General features: G+C 41.6%; 4 protein-coding genes across 4 annotated transcripts in view; 2 read left to right on the top strand and 2 right to left on the bottom strand.

The window, feature by feature from the left end:
* The window catches only part of adgrv1 (adhesion G protein-coupled receptor V1), a 181614-nt gene extending 180632 nt beyond the window's left edge, over nt 1–982 (bottom strand). The window contains 1 exon segment of the mRNA XM_034238439.1: nt 635–982. The gene's annotated coding sequence lies outside the window, so the exon portion shown is untranslated.
* A 1068-nt stretch (nt 983–2050) lies between these two features.
* lysmd3 (LysM, putative peptidoglycan-binding, domain containing 3) lies at nt 2051–8031 on the top strand. Its single transcript, XM_034238450.1, has 3 exons — nt 2051–2185; nt 4048–4325; nt 6344–8031. The coding sequence occupies exons 2-3, from the start codon at nt 4059–4061 to the stop codon at nt 7040–7042; spliced, it is 966 nt and encodes a 321-aa protein (XP_034094341.1). The 5' UTR covers nt 2051–2185; nt 4048–4058; the 3' UTR covers nt 7043–8031.
* On the bottom strand, nt 7877–14098 carry polr3g (polymerase (RNA) III (DNA directed) polypeptide G). The gene is made up of 8 exons (XM_034238454.1): nt 13782–14098; nt 13457–13585; nt 12281–12410; nt 11027–11092; nt 10894–10950; nt 10745–10809; nt 8422–8550; nt 7877–8315 (listed from the first exon to the last, which is right to left on the bottom strand). Exons 2-8 carry the CDS (start codon nt 13565–13567, stop codon nt 8223–8225), a joined length of 651 nt encoding a protein of 216 aa, XP_034094345.1. The 5' UTR covers nt 13568–13585; nt 13782–14098; the 3' UTR covers nt 7877–8222.
* A 66-nt stretch (nt 14099–14164) lies between these two features.
* On the top strand, nt 14165–19438 carry mblac2 (metallo-beta-lactamase domain containing 2). The gene is made up of 3 exons (XM_034238453.1): nt 14165–14754; nt 17844–18058; nt 18776–19438. Exons 1-3 carry the CDS (start codon nt 14313–14315, stop codon nt 18947–18949), a joined length of 831 nt encoding a protein of 276 aa, XP_034094344.1. The 5' UTR covers nt 14165–14312; the 3' UTR covers nt 18950–19438.
* The last annotated feature ends 434 nt before the right edge of the window (nt 19439–19872 follow it).

Raw genomic sequence — 19872 nt, 5'->3', positions numbered from 1 at the left:
TGCGCAACTTTATATGTGCCAAGATTACTTGTGGCCAGAGTAAGCCTATAGATTAGCCATCGGGGCCAATATGAGAGGGTCTCCAGCTCACCATGTGTGGCAGTTGTTGTTTTATTTCCGAGGGAGAGAGAAACCCCACACAAAGCGCAGTAATCACACTGGAGATCCTGGATGTAACCATGGAAGCATTTGTCTTCTCCTCAATGGGCTGCCCGGCCATTCATTTACTGATCGCGCTGAATCAATATTTAGGCTTTTCAATTTTATTAGCTGCTCCGAGGGGGATTCTTGGCACGATGCAAAAAGAAATTAGCAGTGGCCAAATACTTTTAATCGTTTTCTTATAGTGTTATACAATATGTCTGCTTGAGCTGTCTGGCATAATTGATGAGGAGTATCGCCACTCATGTGTTTGCTTTATTCTCAAAGCTATTAATCTAACACCAATCATTACTGACTAAATAAATCTGTTTTGTCTCATGACCATGTGTCACGAAGCATGCTCATCTCGCTTGCAAGTCTTTCTGTGAAATTACCCAGCAAAGTTCGCCACATTTGTATTATTAACCGGCACTCACAATGACAAAGAGATGCATTTCAAAAAAGCAAAATAAGATGAATAATTCCCACTTACCTGACACCTTGCTTGGACTCCTAGTCCCAAATTAAACACTATAATGTTATTGTTGAGGGTAACATCGATGAGTCCTCTTCTTCTCAAACAGCAGCCAATAACAATCTCATGTTGTAGTGTTTCCTAAAAAAAACTACTGATCTCGGTGTTTCACTTCAGCTCTAAAGCGTGTGTATGTCATCTAACGGGACCGGGAGAAATAACGGAGACGGAGCAGTTCCCCGGTGCGTTCAGGACCTTTTCCTCTCTCTACACACACATCACGGTCCTCCTGCAGCCATGTGAGAGCTACTGCTACTGCACACACACACAGACACACAGCTCCAACACAAAGATTAGTTTGCAGCTTCTCAGTGACTCGTCTCCCGGTCTCTGCGTAATGAGACAAGATGTTTTAATCCCATGTGTCTCTGTGGGGCTCAGTGAGGTGGAGGACAGCGCCACCCTGTGTCCAGGACAGCCGTCTGCTCTCTTTTGTTGTCACTTCACTTTGCAAATAGCCTATGTACTTCTGTATAAGTCATTTAAAATCGATCAAAGTTAGATAACTAGCCCACACACAGTAGTTTAACGCGAAATGGCTCCTGCATATTTGCCCGATAAGGTTGTAACATTACATTGTTGATTTGTAATAAGTAGGCTACTTTTGTTCTATTGTTGATATTGATCATATAGCCTACTGTTACTTGCATTTTTTTACGTGTTATTCTTATTTATGCTTGTGTGAACTCTTTCACGTTGGTCTTGCAACACAATCTTGCAACATTTTATTTATACTCTTTTTCTTCTTGCTTTTTTAAAATGATTGCTTTATGACTTACCTATATATATATATATATATATATTTAAGTTGCATTGTTGGAGGAGCCTGAGACTTAAGATGTACATTGCCATAACTACTCTGTAGCTACTGTGCACAATAAAGCCTTTGAATCTTGAATCTTACCAGTCATATCCTGTATTTCAATATTCCTCTTGCTGCTTAACACCTGCATTTCCCTACATAGAGATCAATACGGTTTCTTCTTTATCTTAATCATATCTTAAACATGTACTCGATAAAGAGGACTGCAGTGTTTTAAATATACTTTAAATTACACTTGTGTTTAGGCCATTTGTTAGTTAGACTAGATGAAATAACCATACCTTATTTTACTGGATTGAGACTTTGATTTAACATGATATTTCATATTTTGAGTAAAAACTAAGCAATCAGCTGATAGTAAAACGACAGCACAAGTCTTGGGGGAAAAAAATAAGCGATCCTGACTTCAATCCATCTGTTATGGTTTCCTCGTGGGTAAGGTATCCAGCAACTAGCTTGCCACTTAGCGCCATCTCTCGATTAAAAGTAAGGACGTCCTCTCAGTGGTTACGCCATTACGTCATTACGTCATTACGTAAACATTATGTGGACGTGGCGTAAATTGAACCGTAACAACTCAACGGTAGCTAGCTAGCAGTTAGGACGGTATGCAAAGGTGAGACCAAAGAGAAGGGAAGTATGGATATAATCCAGGCCAACTGAATGATTGCTGTTCATCTTTTCAGGTAAAGATTATTGTTGAAGACTTCCTCCAAAAATATAATTCACCTACTGTGACAACGGATTGATAGAAAGGACCATATGTTTCTAATCACAATTCACAGGGCGATGCTACTTAGCACTAGCCTGTGTTAAGGGTTCATACTTTGCTAACTTTTCAGCAACCTGACAGTTATTTAACACGTTATTTGCCGGAGTAAACGTGTTATCTAGTTATTCCTGCTGGAGAACTATATATCCGATACTTCTGTGGGGTGAGAGACTGAGGAGTAGTATTAGCTATTTTTCATTTCCACTTTGTTATTTAAATAGTTGCTAACCTGTGATCTTAGTCACATCAGCCTTGCAAGCTTAGCTTTTAACGACACCCCTGCGTGCTTCTAAACAAAAATAATTGCAGTTGTACATATAGACAACATGTATGATTGTTAGCTGCTCAGCAGAGGTGGAAGAAGTATTCAATAACTGCACTTAAGTGAGAGTAGAAATGCCAAAGAGCAGGAACACTCTGTTACAAGTAAAAGTCCTGTATTGAACATGTTACTGAAGTAAAAGTACAAACGTGTTGGCATCAAAATATACTTAAAGTAAAAGCATTCATTATGCAGATCGGTCCATTTAATTGATATCTTCCAAGTAACCAAAGCTACAACATAAATGTAGTAAAAATACTGATTAGTAGTGGTGTAGAAGTACAAAGTAGCATACCATTGAAATGCTCAGGTAAAGTACAAGTACCCCAAATTGTACTTAAGTACAGTACTTGAGTAAATGTACTTGGTTACTTAACACAACTGCTGCTAATTTAGCTAGCATCACTTCTCGCCAGGAATATGATATTTGGTTTAAAGTGCTTTGCTCATAGCAGTTGCATCACAACTGCAATAGGGGAACAGTTAGGTAACACTATGTCAGAAGATATCACATTAGCTACTGAGCTTCCTATGATCGTAATCAGAAATGTTTCTAAAACAGAGGACATTGACATTCTAGAGTATTCAACATACTGCCTGCCACTTATCAAACTCACATAGCACCAATGTTATCTAGTCTAGCTGTAGCTTGGATGTCCTGGACTGTCAGAGAGATGGACTTTAGTCTCTAGTTTGCAACTTTAGGAAAGTATCATTGCTGTGGTGAACTTCTGCTTGACTCAGTCATTGGCTGGCTTCACAGACCAAAATAATACTTTGATAAATGTATGGTTTGATTGGTTATATTTGTTGTCTGAAACAGTGAAGGTAGGACTCACATTCATTATTGTAATAGTACACAGAGAGATCCTTAATAAGATGCCCACTGGTGGTAACATGATCTAGTCAAACAGTCGCATGTATGGAACATGTTTTAATGTTCCTCCTGTCAAGCTGTCAGTTGTCCAATTGTGCCTTGCACGACCGCACTTTAAAATTACAATAATATCCTCGTCTTCGCTTAAAGGCGGGGTAAGTAAGTTTGAGAAACCGGCTCGAGATACACTTTTTGGTATATTCCATGGAATGATCTTAACATCCCGATGGCAATGAATATCTTAAGAGCTTTGACAACAAATCCATAACAAAATGTCATCTGTGGAAGCAGTAGTGCTGTAAAAAGCACGACCAATCATTTTAGCCAGCCCGGCTAAAGTAACTGGATGGCCTACCTGCCTGTCAGCCTTCCATCTGTGCACAAACGTATGTGTAACTGTGTATTTTCAAATTCTAGCACACTCGAGCCGGTTTCTCAAACTTACCTACCCCACCTTTAAGTTAAACAAACTGTTAAATAAGTGTTTAATCTGACTCAAGGAAGTAAGGATGTTTGCCTTAGTTTCACATTTTGTGAGTTGTGTGACTCAATCCTGTCTCTTCTCTTCCCGATACAGTGTAGAAAAAAATGTCCGGTATAAGCCAGCACTATGGATTCCAGTCCGCCACCATGGTGCAGCCGGCCAATGGCGGTCACGCCTACCTGTTTGGAAACAATGGCTCAGAGAATGACTTGTCAGAAGAGGATGGGGAGAGCTATGAGCTGCGGCCCCGTGGCAGAGAGAGGCTGCGGAGGAGCACCTCCAGAGAGAGGATGGACGATATCATCTACCTGACCAAAGACATCCAGGAGGGGGACACGCTGAACAGCATCGCCCTGCAGTACCACTGCTCAGTAAGTTTGTCACATGGAAAAGATTAGTTAGTTTGGGCTAGCCTTACTTTAATTTAATACGTTTTGTATTTAATACCTGGTTTGTTATTCTCTGCTCGATTATGGCAAAAATCCTAATCTCGATTATTTGGGTCAATAATTGATATCACGATTATTAAAAACGATTATCCATTTACTTTGAAAACATCCATTTATTGAAAAATCGTTTTATTTCGATGCCGTTGTTTTCGTAATCGCTGCAAGCCAAAATCGTAATTGCGATTAAAGGGAGGCAATCCTCATGACACGCATTTTAAAATAATTATCATCCGATAAAACAGACCAGTCTCTGCCAGTCTTTTATTTATTTTTATCCGATGACGTTATCAGTGATTTTAAGCTGATTAATTACCGAAATAACATCAACCCTGTGGGCGGCGCCATTTTGACGAGTCACATGACTTATTTTACCGGAAGTGAGGTGAACTAATGCGTTTGGTGTCGAGGACAAATTGACGTATGTGCCAGAGTTCCCGTTAGAATATGTTTCCGCCGGTCAACATGTCCGTTAAAGTTTAAATCTTCCGGACAAAATGAGAAAAGTGCCGGTCAAAGGTCTTCTTTGTTATTTATTGTGCTTTAAAACAAATTGATATGATTCGATTATGATAACTATTCAAAAGTGAACAGTAACTTATAATAACACGGGAATAATAAACGGAGCGCTCTCTCCTTCTCCTGACAGCCCGTCAGTATCATGCAGCTCGCGGATCAGTAATGAGTGCCCCGACAGTAAAACTAAACATATCTATAACTAGTTACGGTAGTTTGAGAGGTCATTAAAATAGCTATGTGTGCTATTCTAACCTGGTGTGTGTTTTGTTCCGCTCACCGCTGCAGGTGATTATGCAGAGCTGTGTCGACTCGTCAGCAGCAGCTGATCTCTCTCTCCCGTCAGATTAGACTTCACTCGCGTTTATGTCCATATCGATCAGATCCAGCTAGTTCTAGCTAATGATAGGACTACCTGCTTATTAAAAGACACCTAAACAATAAGCGTTGCTATGCAAACCGGGTGAGGCCACAAAGTATAGCGCAGCATTATGCATTTGTTTACATGCCCACCGGAACCCCGAGGCATTACCAACAGATCAACGCACAATCAACCCATACAGGACATCTCTTTCTCCACATTACGTGTTAGACATTAGAATGGACTCTTCTTGTCTGTCACATAAGTGGCGCAAGTTGCGCAACTGATGCGGTATTGCGCTAAATGGAAATGATTTTGAACGGACACTTTGACTGTGCTGTTCTCAATACAGCTTTTTCCAACACCACAGTGTCGAATTCCCTGTGTAAACATATGCAATCCAAGTCGTCTGTGAACAGTTTATTTTCAAGCTCTTCAAGCTCATGACAACATATGTTCATAAGAGGATTGTCCATGGCTACACACCGATCGCAAGTACACCATTCATGTACAGGTCTCCCTACTCGCCCCCCGAAATCAATTGCACGAGTAAAGGGATCGTCTCCAGCAAGATCACCGTGCTGTTCATCCTCATCGTCACTGTCCCTGGATTCCTGACGGTTCTGGCCACTTGGCTGTATGGCTGAATTCCCCCATCCAATCACATTGCTCAAAACTTCTTCCTCGGCTGACGAGTCCGAACTCAAATACTCCGCCATGTTTTCGTCGAATGAGCTGTTCGTGTGTTTACAAAGTGAACGCATAGATGACGTCACGACCTAGTTTTTCGGATCATGTGACTACTGAAAATGGCAGCTGCCTGACGGAATATACAGGTTTTGATAAAAAAGAGCTATAAAATCATTATTTACCGGAATATCGCTGATTTCTTCAGGGTATGGTTTAAACATAATGTTTCACTAAATACTGAAGTTTTTATTAATTATCTAATAACTGGAGCTTTCCTTTAAAATATGATTCATCGAGCACCCAGTAAAAAAAAAAACATCAATTTTTATTTTGTAAACCGAATTGTAAATGGATATTTGTACCGTGTGTTTCTCAGGTGGCTGAAATAAAGCGTGCTAACAACCTCCTGACGGAGCAGCACTTCTTTGCCCTGCGCTCAGTCAAGATCCCTGTGAGGCGCTTCAGTGTCCTCACTGAGACGCACAGCACTGCGCCTCTCAAGTCTGCCTCCCCCTCGGGCTCCAGGCACCTGGCCCAGATCTCACCCATAACCTCCCTCCCCTCGGAATCCTCCTCAGACTCTTCCTCCTCCACGGACAGCATAGAAGGGTTCCTCCTGGAGAAGGACAAGGACATCGAGCGGCTGGTGAAGTCCACGGGTCCGTCTCGGAGCAGCCTGAATGAGGTTGTTTCCTCCTTAACGCTACAGCAGCCACTACTAGCAGAGGGGGAGTACAAACCGGTGCAGAGGAAAGACCCTTATTACGGGGCAGACTGGGGCATGAGATGGTGGACGGCTGTGGCCATCATGCTGGTGGTTGGCATCGTCACACCTGTGTTTTATCTGCTGTACTACGAGGTTCTCATGAAAGCTGAAGTCAGCCATCACGGCATCCCTACAGCGGCTCATGGCGACAGGCCTCACGGACATCCAGACGGCAATCATTTAAACATTCCTGCAGAAGAAGACTTCCACGCTGTGGAACATGCTGGAAATGTTTTGTATGGAGATTCACAGGGAGCGGGTGGAGGTAAAGCAGGAGATGGTGAACACGGAGGACTTGAGAAAACATAACAAGGGATTATAACTTTTCATAGAAGACAAATGCCAACTCTAATAAAACCTAATAGAACTGGGTGGGTGATCCCCTCGAGTCGTTTTTAAAGACCTAATGCAATCTGTCTGACGTGGACAGTCTCTTTATAGTGCGAAAAGTCATTTTTATAGTGTTGAAAGACATTCCTTGTGTCTCTCAATATACAGATGTGCTTTTTAAAAAGGAATATCAATGGCCTGAAGAAAATAAATGTTATGATTGGCTGAAAAGGGATACATTTCAGAGTTTATATCAGGATACCCAATAGATTTCAGGTTATCAAAAATGTTGGGTTGGCACATTTGCTGGACTCAAAATGTAAGAATCTAGGTGATGTTTGTGTTATCTGCATTATCCATAAGCTACCCTCAAACTGTATGAAAAACAAACACAGCAGCACTTCCCAATTTCTGTTTAACCAGGGATAGAAAATAATCTTTAATTCTCCAGATTTCATTTAAATGCTGTTTTTACTCAGTTTGATTTAAATGTATTTCTTGCCATGTATGAAATAGTGTATTTTCTAATGCTGTGTGTTGAGGAAAGTATGGCTGCTGCCATCGAGTTTTTAATGTGCTAATTTATTTAAAGAATGTAGTGCATTAGCCTTTACTTACAATATCAGTATTGGAAGTTACTAGTTCAACTATTTTCTGAATTTCCATTCAAGTTGCTTGAATTTATTTTGCGTCAGCTTGCAGGAGAAATGCATTTTTTTCCATTTAAAAACCTCGGAGAGCATGGTGAGGAGAACGGGAAATGCACATTATTCCCACAGTGACTCAAACTTGTAATTATTTGAGATGTTAGACTTTGTTATATAGCCCTTTTTATTTGATCAACGTGTCCACTTGATACTTTATGAAAAAGCATTACATGTTGTCGACAGTATGTGCCTTTCAACCTGTGGAAGTGTGCCACAGGCTGGAAAATAAATACATCTATTTTGAATAAATTATTGCCAGTGCACATCGTTTGGCATTTCTTATTTACACAAGTCAAAGAAAAGCTTGTCACTCAGGATCGCACAGAATAAAGAAAACAAACATATCACTCTGCTACACATTGCTCCCAACTTATCTACAATATTTAACCAAGAAACAATCACTCAATGATTGTTTCCTTTAACCCAGTCTTCGTGGTTGAGTCACACTTCTTTCAGAATGTTCCCTCGCCATCAACGTTCTCATCACTGCCGGCACCACCGAAATCTTCGCCATTGTCAAAATAGCTGTCAATGTAGTCGTTTTCCTAAAGGGGAACAAAGGAAATGTTATTAAGTCTCCTTACATCGACCAGACATTTGGATTCAACACATTTGCTAGTAGAAATATCAGGTTATTGTTTGTTATATCACCTCTTCAACATCCTCTTCATCATATTCTTCCGCTTCAATTTCTTCCTCCTCCTCTCCCTCATTCACTTTTTTCTTTTCGGTCTCATCATCCGATTTCTCAGGGTTCCCGTCATCTTTCTTTTCCAGTTCCTGAAATATTGACGACAACATTAAATTATTTATGTAAAAACATTTGCTAGCTCAGAAGCCTGTACTACGAAGCCGGTTCAACCTAACCTGGATATGTTTGAGTTAGCCGGTTGGCCTAACCCAAAACATACGCGCTCTCGCTAAGCGGTCCTACGACGCGGGTTATCAAGTGGATCGCTCAAGCCAGCCGTGTCCTATCTAGTTAGGTGCGCGTTCACATGAAAGGGGTGGTATTTGGAGCATTCGACCAATCAGAAACATGGAGAAGCGTACTGACAGCGCAGCGTCATACTTCCTGAATGAAAAGTGAACTTTAATACTAGTCAAATATGAAGAAGTTAAACTTTAAACATCCATGACTTAAACACTTTATCCAGGATCAAAGCCACATAGCTGCACCTGCAAGGTGAATACAGCTGGCAAAAGAACAAGTGTTTGAATGCGTACATTAACAGGTTTATGATATCACTGCCCCGTCTAAAACACGATCTGACTTTAATTACATTTGACTTGAGTGTTTCGTCAACTTAATCCATCCAGCCATCTTCTCCCGCTTATCCGTGGTCGGGTCGCGGGGGTAGCAGTTCCAGCAGAGAGCCCCAAACGCTCCTCTCCCTGGCCACATCAACCAGCTCTGACTGGGGGATCCCAAGGCGCTCCCAGGCCAGCGAAGAGATATAATCCCTCCACCTGGTCCTAGGTCTACCCCTTGGTCTCTTCCCAGCTGGACGTGCCTGGAACACCTCCCTAGGGAGGCGCCCAGGTGGCATCCTAACTAGGTGCCCGAACCACCTCAACTGGCTCCTTTCGACGCGAAGGAGGAGCGGTTCAACTCCGAGTCCCTCCCGGATGACCGAACTTCTCACCTTATCCCTAAGGGAGACGCCAGCCACCCTGCGGAGAAAACCCATCTCGGACGCTTGTATCCGCGATCTCGTTCTTTCGGTCAACTTAATGTGTTGCTTAAAATAATACTTCTGCATACAGTATGTGACACTGAGTGTTGCACGGCCAGATACGGCTCAGCTGACTCAGATAAGGAGATATGATACATTATGATGTGATATGAATGATAATGGGACACATCGACGTCTGCACTCACAGTGCCGCGGACTGTACGTAATGTTACTCTGATCCGGTTACTTATGTTGTGGCAGATATTTAAGTAAGCTTTCTTAACGCTAATGTTATATTAGTTAGATTGCTCTGAAGATGGAGGTGATATTCTATTAATGTTCACGTTCACACAGTCTGTGATTTTTGCCGGCCGTCTTTCCTGCGACGGCAGCTTTTCTGCATTTCCTTTCTCCTGTAATCTGACTTGATCGCTTTAAACTCCGCACACTGAGCTCTGATTGGTCAGCAGGCGGTGCTTTCACTGAGTTGATCTCTTAGCCTGCAACCTAACCTGCGCCGGGGCAGGTTAGCCGCTCAGCATAAGTTACCATGGAGATCTAGCCCGCTAAAAAGAGAACCAGCGTCGTAGGACCGGAAACCCCGAGTTTTCCCTGAAGTTAGCCGCTAAGTGAACATCCTGCTTCGTAGTACAGGCCTCAGAAGTGCATCAGCTCCCAACACATAAATGGGTACTTTATAAATCAAGAAAATAGCCAACCCAGTCTCACGGCATTTTGTGTTATAGTCACAAAATTAATTTAATCTATTGATTCGTGTTCAACAACACGATTTCCCCCTTCTTTTCGTGTCACACAGAACGAAAAGCAATGTATTTCTATTGGTAGTATGTTTCGTCTCTGCAGCACGTCTTTTTGTCCGGTCGGGTCTTGGAATACCAGAAGCTGTGTGGTTCATAAAAACATGTTCTTACTCAATATCATACCCTAAGCCTATCCCATTTATTTTCAATTGTTTAATGCTGGAGTTGTTTTGCCGTCCGCGAGGAAAAGAAATGGCTCAGAGCCTCAGAATACTGAAATCTGTATTTTTTGTCATCTTTTTTTCCTTCTAATTTGGTATTATTTGGTGCAGGCACGAAACATACTACCAATAGAAATACATTGCTTCTAAAATCGTTCTGTGTGACACGAAAATAAATGGCGAAATCGTGTTGGTGATCACAAATCAATAGATTAATTTCGTGACTAGAACACGAAATGCCGTGAGACTGTGTTGAAATAGCAGGACATGTTATATTCGGCTTTGAAAACTGAACAAACAAGTGAAAAAAACATACATCTAATTTTGTCAGCATAGCCTCTGTTTCTTTGCGTGAAATCTTCACAGCTTTCTTCTTTTTGACTGTTGGATTAAGGCATTATGTTGTTACTGTTATAACCATCAAATGGAATCTCACATATCACAAATATATATGCATTTATTTACCTGGTTTAACAACTTTTTTCTTTTGTGGCATCAATTCTTTTGGGAGGAGGCTCCAGTCTAAAATGTCAAAGAGAGTATTAATAATATATTTTTGAATTTGCTATGATCACATGACAATGTATTGCGCATGTACCTGGAGTCCAGTTTGCATCATCTAACTGGCTTTGCTTCAGGTATCTCTCCGTGTATCTCTCCACTTCTGTTGTATGTAAACAAGAGACATCTCTTAAACAACAACTCTCACACTCAGCAGTTTATCACAACCATGATTGATTGCATCAACACAAACCACCGTGCTACTCCTGAGCAACAATATCTCATAGATGGATTAAAAGGTCAGCAATTGTCGTCTCCATAAATATACATACAATTCAATTAGTGCCAAAATAAAAGTGATTTTAACCTGATCAATCCTAGTCCATAAATAAAGTGACATTATTCTGTGATTACAAATCACAAAGCACTCTGACAACATTCGGAAAACGTCATTCTTTTTTGGCTATATTTAGCTCATTGCTTACCTGTGCTGGATATGGTGATTTGATCTATATGAATACCTGAGCAAGTTAGATGCCGCCTATCACAGTGCACTAAGATGTGTTACTAACTGTAAAGTATTAACTCATCACTGTACCCTGTATGCCAGGGCAGGTTTGCCTTCACTAACTGTACGGAGGCTCAGTCACTGGTACATGTTCATCTACAAAGCCATGTTAGGTAAACTACCATCTTACATCTGCTCTCTGATCACACGGCGAATTGAAAGTAGTTATTGCCTGAGATCTCATGCTGTGGTAAGTGCTAGGACTGTCTTAGGGACGAAAGCTTTTAGGTGCGCAGCTCCACTAACTTGGAACAGTCTGCAAAAAGAATGGAAACTGAGCAATTTGGTTCCACTACATGTTTTTAAAGCTCAGATAGATGCTATGCAATCTGATACTGTTGGTACCTGTAAATGTCGTTAGGTATGTACATTGTAAATCCCTGTATCTATGTTGTATGATGTCCTTTTTGCTTTTCTGTTGTTTTATGTTTTTCTGTCTTCATGTGGAACCTACTTGCAGCAGGTCTCCCTTGAAAAAGAGATCGATGATCTCAATGGGATTCACCTGGTTAAATAAAGGTTTGAAATGGCTGAATAAGGGACCTCATGAAGGCCCTATCAGCACAGATCATATACATCGTATTAAAGCCAACCGGATAAGGCAGCAGCTGCAACTCAATATTCTGCAAACTATCTTTCTCTGTCTCTCCTTTTCCCAGATATAACCCTAATGAAATGTCTCAGTTCCTAAGTGCTGCATTATCTTCCCTCACAGCAGCCAATTGTCTTGCCATAGCATTACTACCAGCCGTCAGGTCTCTAATGCACTGCTCTCCTCCTCACCTGCTTTATTGGCATGACACTTGATGTTGTGAGGTAGCCGTTGCATCGTTCCCCTCATTTCCTGTTTCAAAGCCAGCATGTAGTCCTCTTCCTCACCAGCTTTCAGCGGAACCGGCTTAAAATCTATGTTCTGGGAGGGAGATAATAGCTATTAAGAATGACAGTAAGGTTACTTTTCCACAGGTAAATGTGTTGCCTAAAGTACAGTATTTAGCTGGTGTGGCAGCATGAAGCATATGTTTCTATGTATGCAGCTTCAGTGTTACCTTCTATTCTTATTTACCACACTTTATTTACATTTTAGGGAATATCTTAGCAATAAATATATTACACTAAGGTGCTTTATGGTAAAAGCTACCACATTGGTCCTGCATTGATCTGAAAAAGATGACATTTGAAATGCAGCATTAGCTGAATTCCACCCTGCCAAGTAATGGTGCAAAGGGCTTTTGGTATAAATGAGCAAAAGCTAGCTCAAAATTGAAATAAAAACAAGAAAATGATGCTCACTATCTCCTGAGTTGTTCACCATACTGCAAGACACAAGCATAAAGAACAACACTATTTTTTTCTGGTGGTTTGGGGATATATACCACCAAAATCAAATAGTCATGATTAGTCTCTTAGAGCAAGATATACACAAATCTGTCATGTTTTGTGTGCTGGTTGTACATGCATAGAGCATGTATGCACTATTTACAGAATGTTTGAGGAAAAGGAGTCAGTTAGGACCATACAAATAAGCTATGCTCGCCCCTATAGATTTATATTGGTTGCATCATGCAGTAAATAAAATTAGCATCCTAGAGCAACTCATACAGAATATTGTCTATTTGAACATTAGTGTGACAACACACTTTACTTTAGTAGTGTACACACAAATATAAGATTGTTTTCTAATAGATCATAATGGAAGCTATGTTTTCTGGGAAGTCTACTTTCTAAATCTCATGCATAAGTCTTTCTGATTTGTCCACAAATACCTTGAATTACATAATCACTGAAAAGTTCTGCCTTTGAGGTTTAATAGGTGAATTTGATATACTGCAATGTGATATGTCATCCAGGCATCTCTGAATTTCTGTGTGTGCGTGTGTGTGAGAGAGTTTATGTGTGTGTGTGTGTGTGTGTGTGTGTGTGTGTGTGTGTGTGTGTGTGTGTGTGTATGGTACTTACTGGAAACAGCGGCATGGGCCCCACCCTGGAATCTGGCATGCTACCCCTGCCGATGCCAAGAGCCTCGATGTTAAAGGTAAAGGCCCCCACTCCACGACCCTTGCCTGCCATGGCTGTACTCCTCTGTTCCTGCAACACAGCAGCCACATGCCTTTAGTCAACGTCACTGTCAAACACGTGTGGACTGGACACAACCAACAACTTCATGTAACGTTAACACAGCTTTAACGCATTTTGCCTGACTTTGCCTACTATGAGGCGATGGTCGGCATTGAAATAGTACACTGAAGACACATTGAGTTGTACAATAAGTGGTTATACTCACTATGGGACTGTTTGTAAATTTCTCCTAATGTGGAGACGTATCTCAGTGGATTTTTGGTGGCATTTAGCCTTTTAGCCTGTACTAGCTCTCCATGGTTTCACTTATGCAGTTTACTTGTCAATACCATTCAGCTCCTCCGGTGTATCTATGGTTCGGCACTAAAAGTAACTCCTTAAATTCACTGAATGTATAGTTAAACGGATGCGGCTTTCTACATGCAACGTGGAAACCTGTGCAATGTGCATGGACTACACTCAGCAGTATGAGTAAATGTGGCTTTTAGTCGCCCCGCTCCGTATGACGTGAAAGAAGGCGGGGCTTGGGTTCAGCCAATAGAGTAGCGCGCTTTATGTTGCCGTCATTAATCTTGTCGTCCAGTGAGACGCTCTCTTCCTGCAAGGGTGTGTCCGCGGCCACCATCACATTAACCTCAATCAAAACACATCGCCTCTAGCTTACACCTCTCCGCCGAAAAATCACCTGACAGCACAACACCCGCAGCAGGTTACGTCGACCAGTGCATGAACTGGGATGTCTGCAGCCGACTGGTACGCTCACAAATCGCTGGGAGACGGGCTCTTCTGGATCCAGGAGCGATTCTACCAGTCGGAAAATCGGGCCAACATCTGGCTGCTGCGCGGCTCGCACCAGGACGTTGTGATAGACACTGGGCTGGGCTTGAGGAGCTTACCTGACTACATCGACGGCGAGGGGCTGCTGGGCGAAGGCCCGCAGAGGAAGAACCCGCTGCTGGCCATCGCCACCCACGCGCACTTCGACCATTCGGGGGGTCTGCATCAGTTCCAACAGGTGGGCGTCCACAGCGCCGAGGTCGATGCCGTGGCTAACGGAGACAACTTCGAGACGGCCACCTGGCTCAGCGACAGAGAGATAGCCGAGGCTCCCAGTCCGGGATGGAGGGCACGGAACTACAAAGTGAAGGCTGTGCAGCCCACACACATCCTGCAGGAGGGTAGGTAGGAGATGCAAGCTTGGCACCTATTGTTTACTGCAAGGGAATGGACCTGTAATCAAAGGCTATAGGATAATGTCTTATCGCATTTGTTTAGGGATAAGCATAGAGGTCGATACCATTAGGCGAGATTTAATGGGTGCGCCTGGACTTCAGTAGCTATGCTCTGCACATTATGCTCCATACAGAACCCTATTTCTCCACTCACAGGAGGATTACACCGCACAATGCATTTGGCAGAACATCAAAAATGACTTGCTAAATGAATGCAGACATGCATTTTTGCACATTCATGCATACATCAAAAGTAGAGGAACCATATCAGGTGTGGAGTATTGCTAACAACATTTTGCATCAGTCTCATAAAGGATGGTGCACAATGCTTATTTGTATTTGCTTAGGCAGGAGTGCAATATGAGTTGAGATGTAACACTTATCCAGGTGGTAATTGCTTGTATACAGAATCCAACTGTGTTGATAGTTATGTGACAAGAAGAAAAGTGTTTTTTTGTTGGCAGCTGCTTCGCTCATTCTTTTTCTGTCAGTGCAGAGCAGCTCTATTTTAAGATGCTGACTCTGTTTTTTCCAAGAAAGAAAGAAGAAGAGAATGCAGAGATGTGCCATGCTCATGGAAAGCATCCCACTCAGTATTAATAACACCCCAGCATTGATTGATCCATAACCCACTGTGTTGTTTGCCGATATACACCACAACACCTATAGATAAAACTCACATTCTGGCAAATGTCTCTGCAATTTAACATGAATTGCATCATAAATGCTGCATGAAGCTTATATTACTAAGGATGTGTTTGTGTAATGTATGAACAGTCAGTCAATGCACCGACTTGTTCTGCTGTGTCAGAGCCACTGCTGCAGTGCAGTTGGATATCTCATTGCCTGGTATTTCAGTTTCACCTTTCTGTGCAACTTCTAAACTACTAAATCAATGAGTTACTGAATGTCCTGAACTGCACAACATGGTGATATGTGGCAACAAACACAAACAGAACCCTGGCTTGTTTCCAGTCAGCCACATTGTGAGGAACATGAGGTTTGGATATACGCTTAGCTGTGGCGGAGCCAGGACATTTTCAGTGGGGTGGCCAGGATGGAACCAGTGATCATTTTGGGGTGGCATTGAAATCACTATTATATGAACATAAAAATACATCTCACTATAAAATAAGGGGTTATTTAAGGCACCTACAACACACCTCTACATTATTTGGGATCAAGTGGTGGAATAGATCAAATAATATTCAGTATATCTAACAATTTATTTCGTATTCCCGCAGGCGAAGTATCAACGAAGCTTACATTATACAAATGTAATGCAATATACAGACTGTTTAGCTTATGGTGATCAGCAGCACTATGAGCTCATTCTCTCAGTGTATCATCAGGAATACAGAGACACACACACATCATTTAAATAAGAGTTTTAAATTAAATGATAGGTTAAGAATAAACATCTTAAATTAAATAACAATAAACAATAGCCCTTAACCCTGTAAGGCCCCCGGTTGTAATTTTACAACATTACTTTAAGCTATCCTAAAAAAGTCAGTAAATGTTATACTATACATTTACATAGTCAAAAGGTCCCTTTGTTCAGCCTCACAATGCTATTGGGTAGTAAATGTGTTATAGGTCCTGCCCTCTGGCCATACACGACAGGGACTTTGGGCCCCATGAAAATATATCACATTGGGCCCCACCACCAGGCCACGCCAACCAAGCACTGCTGTAACCACACCTCCAGAACCCAACCACTCATTTATGCTTTAAATAACTCTACCTGTGCAGGCTTGCATCTATCTTGTAGTCCAATACTAACTGCACAATATTTACTGACACTGAGCTGTGAAAATATAACACTGTGCAGACGTGCAACATTCTGCTGCAGTAGAATTCACTATTTAATATAAGACTAACATTTCTGACAATAGATCTCAATAGTCATCTTTTATGGTGTACATGCCTTTTAATAATGACATTTTTGAATGGAACATTCTCAACATGAATGCATAAATACAAATAAATATAACTTACATATGTGGGGAAATACTGTGTTTGAAATGTGTAATTGAAATTAGATGCTAGCTTTTTGTTTTGATATATATATATATATATATATATATATTTTGTATTCCAGTCTCCCTTCAGATATGTTAAGCGGCATGGCATTCAACACAATGCTGCTCACCTCCTTCAGTTGGGAGAAAAGCTGGTTCAGGTTCAGCCTTATGGGGGTACAGGGCTGCTGAGCCTAGAGATGGATCTGTTGGTCCTGGCACCAGGGGGAGGGACAACTGATTTAGTATAGCTGCTAATAATCTACCTGCATTTGTTAAATGTCAGCTAAAAGAGCAGTGCAATTAAAAACCTATATAGATATTAAAGGTACTTAATGTCAGCTTAGTAAAAAAAAACATAACAATTATTATTTACAATGGACTAAGCTTAGCTAACAGACACAATTCCACCACTCATGGACCACACCCACCTTTTCTTTTGAAAAACTGGGTGACATACTGTCGCCCTTTAGTCCCTCTCTCTTGTTTTTCTCTCCTTTCTTTTCTCTTTTGAAAGCCTGACTTTGTGAGTCGTTGAGACATCGTACACACGTAAGTACTAGCATCCCTGCTCCTCACATGCTCACACTAGTCTCTGCTAGAAAGTGCCGGCGGTGCTGCACTGCGTTTGGAGGCAGGACCAAACCATTACATGTAAATAGAAGGGGGTGTACAGAGGCTTTGGATAATTAACTTTTGGAAGCAATTAAGTGAAATGAATTGTAAGTTTAGTGAGTACTTTACATTATCGATATACCGTCCTATTAATGTTAATTCTTGATGAATGATGAAAGGTTACTTAAACATTTTTTTCTTAATGTTCTAAAATAGTTTGGGCCCCCGTGGTGAGAGTGTTTGGGGTGGCCAATAGGGTGGCCACGATTCAGCTGAGGGTGGCCACGGCCACCCCCAGCCACCCCCCAGCTCCGCCACTGCGCTTAGCAGTGGGATGCGATTGTGTTAGGATCTTTCAATTATTTTGTAAACATCTCTCCTTCTCTGTCTTTCTAGGTGATGTCATTAACCTGGGCGACAGACAGCTGAACGTGCTCCACATGCCCGGCCACTCGCGGGGCAGCATCTGCCTCCACGACCGGGACAATAAGATGCTCTTCAGTGGAGATGTAGTGTATGACGGCGCCATGATTGACTGGCTGCCCTACAGCCACGTCAGTGACTACATCAGCAGCTGTGAGCGTCTGGTGGGGCTGGTGGACAGCGAACAGGTGACACTCAAACACAGCTGAGGGTAGACAGACTGTATCTGCTACTTCAGCTCATAGTTGTTTTCATTGTCGAGTGAACTGGTTATCTTTGTTTGAAAAAATGCTGAAAAGCGTTCATTAGTATTTGCCAAAGAGTTTATTTTTGTTTCCACAAAGCAAATATATTTTGAGTATGTGACTGAGGAGTACATAAACCAGAACATATTTACATTTTACAAGCTGGATTCAAACTTTTGTTTACATGTTTTCTTTAAAAACTACTCTAATACATTGATAAGCAACATGGTTCATTTAAATCTGAAAACGTATTGATGAGTCTTCGTAGCTCTACTTTGATCCATAAAGTATCTAATCCAATTGTCAAAATATTGTATTATTTTCATATTATGAACATGTCATGGTCCTCTTATGTAAGTACATTTTAGGGTGATTTGTTTTCACTAACTACCCTCTGTATTAATGAGATTTCATACTTTATGTACAACCTACATTTTTCCAGAAACTGAAATATAGTTATTAAGTATTTTGCGGGTTAATCCTCAATCAAGATTTACCAGCATTTGTGAAGGAGCTGCAGATGAAGATACAGAATTCAGATCCATTCAGAACCCAGAGAAATGACACTCGATTGTGACACTGCTTATGGCTTGTGTGTTCATATAGCATGTGCTGTACATCCTTTTATAAGTGTTTAACAACTGGCCGTTCATTTTACAGGTGGACCAAGTCCTCCCAGGACACTACAACACCTTCGGTGCGAAGCGGCTGCACCGGATAGCATCGTCATACATCAGCAGAGCTGGCACGTGCCCTGCAAAGTTCTCCACGTTCGCCTGGGGAACTCTGGCCGGGGTGGCGCTGCGGGCGTTTAACCCCCGCTGTGCCTGCTGAGGAGAGGGGACCATGGAGCGTGAGGAAGCACAAGTACACAAAGAAAGATATTTAAATATGAAGGGCACCCTCATTTATCTGTATCTCGATGTATCATTGTTCATTTACTTATGTAATCCAACGTATATCACTGAATTGCCAAACTTTGTGTTAAATGCCCTGTTTGGGTTACATAAGTCAATAATCAGCACCATATGAAGCATACAATATAAAGTATTTATGTGATTCTGTTCTATACTAATCGATATGTATTTGTTAATATGGTTTTTTATACTTTGAGCATTTAAATTATTAATAGCACAACAATGGTAAAACTCTGCACTGCAAACAGGAAGCAGAGTCAATATGGCCATAGTATCTCTCTATGCATTTTACAATGCTCAGTGAAGACTCGCTGTCGACTACCTCGAATGTTTGTAACAGTGCTTTGTACTATTGACAGATATAAGGCTTTGGTATATAAACAATGAGAATAAAGCCTCTGTTCTACCTGCCTTTCTTTTTGAATCTACAAGACAACTGCACATGGTGTTTTATCGGTCGTCTTTAGAAGGGTTCTCCTTGGGGATTATTTGGTGGAAGGAAAAAAAAACACGTTGATAGAAGAGGATCCATCACCTGCCCGATGTGCAGAGCTCTAAAGAGGCCTTGTTGTGCTTATTGGAGTTTTCACTTTCCTGCAGTGTGTTCTATCGGTTTTTATGCATGTAAAAGGTCTGAAAAGGCTAACATCCCTGAGGTTCTCTCCCCCCCCCCCCGTCTGAAATGCCTCCATTGGACTAATTTATTCACTTCCTGAACATAGTGACATCACTTTGTAACACTCATGCTTCTATAGGCTAGCTCTCCAACACATTGTACGTGATAGATTAAGGGGCAGGACATCTCGACAGAGCCGGCCAGTTACCAATCAGAGCAGACTG

The sequence above is a fragment of the Gymnodraco acuticeps genome, unplaced genomic scaffold (genome assembly GCF_902827175.1).
Source record: "Gymnodraco acuticeps unplaced genomic scaffold, fGymAcu1.1, whole genome shotgun sequence".
NCBI lineage: Eukaryota > Metazoa > Chordata > Actinopteri > Perciformes > Bathydraconidae > Gymnodraco > Gymnodraco acuticeps.
This window is presented reverse-complemented; position numbering and strand designations above follow the sequence as displayed.

What these genes read in the sequence shown, in the direction of transcription:
- lysmd3 (XM_034238450.1), top strand. Translation starts at nt 4,059, where the DNA reads ATGTCCGGTATAAGCCAGCACTATGGATTCCAGTCCGCCACCATGGTG. An exon ending in CCCTGCAGTACCACTGCTCA is followed by an intron (nt 4,326 to 6,343) that starts GTAAGTTTGTCA and finishes TGTGTTTCTCAG; the next exon opens with GTGGCTGAAATAAAGCGTGC.
- polr3g (XM_034238454.1), bottom strand. Translation starts at nt 13,567, where the DNA reads ATGGCAGGCAAGGGTCGTGGAGTGGGGGCCTTTACCTTTAACATCGAG. An exon ending in CTATGCTGACAAAATTAGAT is followed by an intron (nt 8,551 to 10,744) that starts GTATGTTTTTTT and finishes TCAATATTTCAG; the next exon opens with GAACTGGAAAAGAAAGATGA. An exon ending in ATGAAGAGGATGTTGAAGAG is followed by an intron (nt 8,316 to 8,421) that starts GTGATATAACAA and finishes GTTCCCCTTTAG; the next exon opens with GAAAACGACTACATTGACAG.
- mblac2 (XM_034238453.1), top strand. Translation starts at nt 14,313, where the DNA reads ATGTCTGCAGCCGACTGGTACGCTCACAAATCGCTGGGAGACGGGCTC. An exon ending in CACACACATCCTGCAGGAGG is followed by an intron (nt 14,755 to 17,843) that starts GTAGGTAGGAGA and finishes CTGTCTTTCTAG; the next exon opens with GTGATGTCATTAACCTGGGC. An exon ending in GGCTGGTGGACAGCGAACAG is followed by an intron (nt 18,059 to 18,775) that starts GTGACACTCAAA and finishes TTCATTTTACAG; the next exon opens with GTGGACCAAGTCCTCCCAGG.